Source organism: Chiloscyllium plagiosum, unplaced genomic scaffold (assembly GCF_004010195.1).
Source record: "Chiloscyllium plagiosum isolate BGI_BamShark_2017 unplaced genomic scaffold, ASM401019v2 scaf_13036, whole genome shotgun sequence".
Classification (NCBI taxonomy): Eukaryota; Metazoa; Chordata; class Chondrichthyes; order Orectolobiformes; family Hemiscylliidae; genus Chiloscyllium; species Chiloscyllium plagiosum.
In genome coordinates, this window is record NW_025215177.1 from 8,035 (window position 1) to 14,553 (window position 6,519).

General features: G+C 46.0%; 1 protein-coding gene across 1 annotated transcript; it reads right to left on the bottom strand.

The window, feature by feature from the left end:
* Positions 1-4,882: 4,882 nt before the first annotated feature.
* On the bottom strand, positions 4,883-5,703 carry LOC122548198 (popeye domain-containing protein 3-like). Its single transcript, XM_043686743.1, has one exon. It carries the CDS (start codon positions 5,564-5,566, stop codon positions 4,898-4,900), a length of 669 nt encoding a protein of 222 aa, XP_043542678.1. The 5' UTR covers positions 5,567-5,703; the 3' UTR covers positions 4,883-4,897.
* Positions 5,704-6,519: the final 816 nt, after the last annotated feature.

Genomic DNA, 6,519 nt, shown 5'->3' on the forward strand with positions numbered 1-6,519 from the left:
AGATGTACAGCATGGAAACAGACCCTTTGGTCCAACCTGTCCATGCCGACCAGATATTCCAACCCAATCTAGTCCCACCTGCCAGCACCCAGCCCATATCCCTCCAAACCCTTCCTATTCATATACCCATCCAAATGCCTCTTAAATGTTGCAATTGTACCAGCCTCCACCACTTCCCTAGCAGCTCATTCCATACACATACCACCCTCTGCGTGAAAAAGTTGCCCCTTAGGTCTCTTTTATATCTTCCCCTTCTCACCCTAAACCCCCTATGCCCTCTAGTTATGGGCTCACCAATCCCAAGGAAAAGACTTTGCCTATTCATCCTATCCATGCCCCTCATAATTTTGTAAACGTCTATAAGGTTACCCCTCAGCCTCCGACGCTCCAGGGAAAACAGCCCCAGCCTGTTCAGCCTCTCTCCATAGCTCAAATCCTCCAACCCTGGCAGCATCCTTGTAAATCTTTTCTGAACTCTTTGAACATCTTTCCGATAGGAAAATCTGCTGGCCCCAAAGTGTGTGTGTGTATAGTGCAATGGTGATCACCTGTAATGTGACATGACCCCAAGGTCCCAGTTGAGGCCCTCCCTATGGGTACCGAACCTAGCTATCAGCCTCTGCTCAGCCACTTTTCGCTGCTGCCTGTCCCGAAGTCCACCTTGGAGGATGGTCACCCGAAAGTCCAAGGTCGAATATCCTGGACCGCTGAAGTGTTCCCCAACTGGGAGGGAACCCTCCTGTCTGTTGATTGTTGTGCGGTGCCCATTCATCTGTTGTCGTAGCCTTTGCTCAGTTTCCCCAATGTCCCATGCCTCATGGCATCCTTGCCTGCAACGTATAAGATAGACAACATTGTCTGAGTCACATGAGTACCTGCCATGTACAAGGTGGGAGGTGTCCTCACGCGTAATAGTGGTATCTATGTCCACAATCGCACACGTCTTGCATGAATCCATGTAAGACTCTGTTAATTCACTTTTTAGATTAGAATCAGTCTAAACATTATGGCACAGACAGGGAACACAGGGGGCTAACACCTTCAACATGTTGTCTGGTTGACACCAATTGTTACAGTTAACCTGAGTATTTAACTTTTAAAAAACGTTTTGTGATTTACGTATGAAAGAAGTGAAACTATCATGATATTCGAACAGATGAGAGACTCAACAAACAATCAAGGTATTTTTCAATGTATAATTTCAGTTACATCACACTGTAAATTTTTGTTATAAATTCTGTGCCTTACAATTGTGTCCTCCACAATCACCTGATGAAGGAGCGGCGCTCCGAAAGCTAGTGTGCTTCCAATTAGACCTGTTGGACTATAACCTGGTGTTGTGTGATTTTTAACTTGGTTATTGACAGAAAGCAAAGAGTGAGTGTAAATGAGATATTTTCAAGTTGGCAGTCTGAGTAGTGAGGTGTGATAACTATCATTGTTGAAATCTGAGCTATTAATAGTCCATTTTATTGACCTAGACTCAGAAACGGAGAGTAATAAATGTAAACTTGCTGACATTACGAAGTAAAGTCAAAATGCAAGTTGTAAGAAGACGACCAAGAGCCTGAAAAAAATATACAAATGGGTTAAGTGAGTGGGGAACAAGATGACAGATGGAGTATAATGTGAGGAAGTATGAGGTTATTGACTTTGCTCATCAGAATCGAAAAACAGAATGTTTTTAAAGGTGTGAAACTTGTAAATATTAGTGTTCAGAGATGGTAGCAAGTTAACATCCAGGAACAGAAGGCAATGGAAGCAAATGACATATTGGTCTTGATTGCAAGGGGCCTAGAGAGTTCAGGCATAAAAAAATCTTGTTACAGTTGTACTCTGTTTGATGTAAACCCATCTGGAGTACTGTGTGGGTACTGGGCCTGGATTTTTGTGTGAGCTCAGAAAAGCCTGACCTCAAGTGAATTCCAAAATGCACACATCACCAATGTGTAACATTGCTGGGGTATTTTGTGTTTTCAACCAAAAATTGGGTTCACAGTGCATTTCATAGAATCCCTATAGTGTGGAAGCAGGCCCCAACAAGTCCACACCGACCCTCTGAAGAGTAACCCACCTAGACCCATACCTCTACACTATTATCCTGTTTTTATCCCTGAGCATTACGGGCAATTTAGTGTGGCCACTTCACCTAACTGCGCATCTTTGGACTGTGGGAGGAAACCGGAGCACCCGGAGGAACCTCACGCAGACACGAGGAGAACGTGCAAACTCCACACAGACAGACAGCCAAGGCTGGAATCAAACCTGGGACCCTGGTGCTGTGAGGCAGCAGTGTTAACCACTGAGCCACCATGCTGCCCTGAACCAGTGTGTGTGTGTGTGTGTGTGTGTGTGTGTGTGTGTGTGTGTGTGTGTGTGTGTGTGTGTGTGTGTGTGTGTGTGTGTGACGGCCAAATGATTTTCCAAAACAGCAGGTCAGACTTCAACATCAATTGTAGCCCTATTCACTCCTCACGTCCTCACCAACTCCAACACTCCTCAACTTCATTCACCCCTTGCCACTTCAGATCTTTATTGCACTCTGTTACTATCATGCCTCCTCATTCATCTCCCCAGCCATGAACAAACATCCACCCTCAGGAGCTCACAGTTGCAATGGAATCATTTTAAAACCACTAGAAACAATGAGGCTTTTCACAATCTAACAAAACACTGAATTCAAAACACAATTTGATCTGGAAATGAAACAAAAAAAATTTCTAAATAAAAACAATTAATTTTGTAAATGTCTATTAGGTTTGTTAAAAATGTGAAACCACCTGGATAGATTGGCAGGTAAATGGGTGAGGGGTTAGAGTAAAAGTCAGGTGAGTGTCGATGCCAATTTGATGGGGTTAGCAGTTCAGAGGGGTGGGTCAGGGTGAGTGTGGCAGTAAGTTGATGGGTGAGGGGAACAGGTGGCAGATAGAACATAGAACATAGAACAATACAGCGCAGAACAGGCCCTTCGGCCCTCGATGTTGTGCCAACCTGTGAACTATTCTCAGCTCGTCCCCCTACACTATCCCAAAAACATCCATGTGTTTATCCAAGGATTGTTTAAATCTCCCTAATGTGGCTGAGTTGACGACATTAGCAGGTAGGGCATTCCATGCCCTTATCACTCTCGGTTGGTGAAAGTGTAAAGGGGGTCCGGTAATCAGGGATTTAAGGTTGGATGGAGCAGTCTGCTGTCTGGGGCAGATATTTTGGGGGCTCGGGGTGTCTGGGGGAATGTTGGAGAGGGTGAAATCATCATAACGTGGTGGGGGAGGGTGGATTTGGGACCCTGGGACAGAGCATTGCTGCCTCACAGCACCAGGGACCTGAGCTCAATTCCATCTGGGATGGTGCGGGAAGTTCAGTTGAATGGTGTAGGCACAGAGTTTAGCTAGGGGTTGGGGAGAGAACTCAGGGATTGGGGAATGGGGTTGGGGAGAGTTTGGGTGTTGGGGGATTTTAGATTAGATTACTTACAGTGTGGAAACAGGCCCTTTGGCCCAACAAGTCCACACCGACCCTCCGAAGAGCAACCCACCCAGACCCATTCCCCTACATTTACCCCTTCACCTAACACTATGGGCAATTTAGCATGGCCAATTCACCTGACCTGCACATCTTTGGACTGTGGGAGGAAACCGGAGAATGCGGAGGAAACCCACACAGACACTGGGAGAATGTGAAAACTCCACACAGACAGTTAACCAAGCTAGGAATTGAACCCAGGTCTCTGGAGCTGTGAGACAGCAGTGCTAACCACCGTGCCGCCTCTTGGAGTTTGGATGTTGGGGGTGTTGGGTGTTGGGGTGTTTCGGTGTTGGGGGAGTTTGGGTGTCGGGGTGTTTGCGTGTCGGGGGATTTTGGGTGTTGGGGTGTTTGGGTGTTGGGGTGTTGAGGTGTTTGGGTGTCAAAAGCCTTCTCCTGCTCCAGGCTGATGAGGCATCCACCTCCCTGTCCTGCATGTAGGCAATCATATCCCTGAGCAGCATGAAGCTCTCAGAGATCATCCTACCCGGAACAGCACAGGTCTGGTCGGGCTGAATCACTGATACCAGAGCAGAACTGACCCACTTGGCAATGTCCTTAAACAGGGCCAATTACGTCATGTATCCTGCGTACGGTGGCTCAGTGGTTAGCACTGCTGCCTCACAGCACCGCTACCTCACAGCACCAGGGACCCGGGTTCGATTCTTGCCTTGGGTGACTGTGTGAAGTTTGCACATTCTCCCTATGTCTGTGTGGGTTTCCTGCAGGTGCTCTGGTTTCCTCCCACAATCCAAATACGCGTGGGTCAGGTGAATTGGCTATGCTAAATTGCCCATAGTGTTAGGTGCATTAGTCAGAGAGATGGGTTACTCTTCAGAGGGTCGGTGTGGACTTGTTGGGTCGAAGGGCTTGTTTCCATACTGTAGGTAATATTAACTAAAATAGTGTAAAACTTTGTTAGGTATTAGTGAAAAAAGTCAACAAACCATGTTACAGCTGTTTCCCGAAAGAATTGGTGAGTATACATTCCACCAGTACTGGGGGAGGAGGGAGGGGACTAGGAGTCTGTAACATGGATGAGGGATCCTTCAGTAAACACTGGCACCTTCCCAAGGCTGGATTCTCAAGGCCCAGGAGGCCGTGTTCTATTTGAACACCAAATGGAATCACATTAAAACACGAGACGACTACGATAAAATAAATAAAAAGTTAGCGTAAACTGTGCTTGATCTTAGCCCCCGCCTGCTCTCAGAAAAGCACAACCTGAGGCGGTCGGCGGAAAGAAAAATAACTTCTTTCGGAGCATTCGCTCTTTAGAAAAAGTCAAGTAACGGTGTGGTATTACCGGAAAACTGAACCTGGACGCAATGTTGTTGATGAAAACACATACATCTGTGTAACTGAGAGTGGTTTAACTGGAGTATTTGACAAAACTGATTACATTGCAACACAACATGCTATTAAAGGCGATTCTCGAAGTGTTGGTGTCAGTTACATCCCACCAAACAAATGAGCACACCAACCCCCCCCCCCCCCCCGTGTATATGTTGCTAACTGTCCGGTTCCGAGCACTTGCTGCCACTGACCTGCCTGAGAGCAGCAGGGACAAGCGGTCAATTGCGGTTTTGCCTTCCACCGCGTAGTTCTGCTCACGGGAGAGACTCGTCACCTCGGCATCGCAGCAGTTCACGATCTCCTTGTAGACACCGAGCGGCACATCGAGCGGCTGGAACATGGCTTTGTAAAGATTCGTGAAGTCTTCCTCGAAATTCACCTTCCTCAGCCGGTAACCAATGTGCGCCAGTTGGACCAAGCAGAACACAAAAAGTAACAGGCTCCACATAAAAATATCCACCCCGCAGGCATCGACCCAGCCCCAAAGAGACTGAATGAAAAACCCAACGCCCAAAAGACTGAACAGATAAACGAGACCAAAGAACCCACTGCCGCTCATGTAGCCCAGTGTAAACATGACATTGGCCAAGTGGTAAATGGCTCCTTCACTCCCATTTTTCAGAATCTTACATCCAGGACTATCGTACAAAATAGTCTCGATGAAACTTGAATTTTCCCGAAACATTTCTGCTCGAAAGGCAAACTTGGGAGAGCTTTCGGATTTTGAGTTAATCGTTGAAGAGCCTAACCAGGCAGGGAGAGAGCACAATGTGCGTGTGTGTGTGTGTACGCGTGTGCGCAAAGAGAGAGAGAGAGAATTTCTCTTGGCAACAGAGCTAAGTTGCAATGAAAAGGTTACCATGTTTGGAGTTGAAATCCAAGGAGCACTGAGCGGGAACAGATGGCACTTAACATAACTGTGACACACAGTTGATAAGATATTGTTTCCATCTTGAACATAACAGGCACCATAACGATACATATTCTTTGTATCAACCATAAAATTATTAGGAGAATATGCATACACTATACATCCTGCAGTTTACATTCTGCTGATCTGTACTTCAACTTAACCCTTAATATCCACAAGGATTTTCATCTTCTTTTCATTTTAACTCTCAATGACGTCTCTTCAAACAGGAAGGCTCCTGATAAACTCTCCTTCCCTACAACTAAAATTGTAAAGTTCAATAATCACTGCACTACCCTTTTTAAACGACTTTGTGTCAATACATTAGACGCAGTGTAGCCACTGAGGAGGATATAGTTCAACATCCACATCTCAAAGAAACTTTCTTTGTAGAAACATAGAAACTAGAAACAGGAGTCGGTCATTCAGCCCTCAGAGCCTACTGCGCCATTCATTATCATCATGATTGAACATCCTGCTCAGTACCTTGTTTTTCTTTTAATTCATTCACAAGATGGGAACATTGTAAGCTAGACCAGCATCTGTTGCCGTTCCTAATTGGAGCAATTAAGAATCAACCCCATTGCTGTGCATCTGCAGTTACACATGGCCAGACTGGGTAAGGACGGCAGGTTTCTTCCCTAAAGGACATTAGTGAACCAGATGGGCTTTTCTGACAACCCACAATGGTTTCATGGTGATCATTAGGCTCTTAATTTCAGATTTTT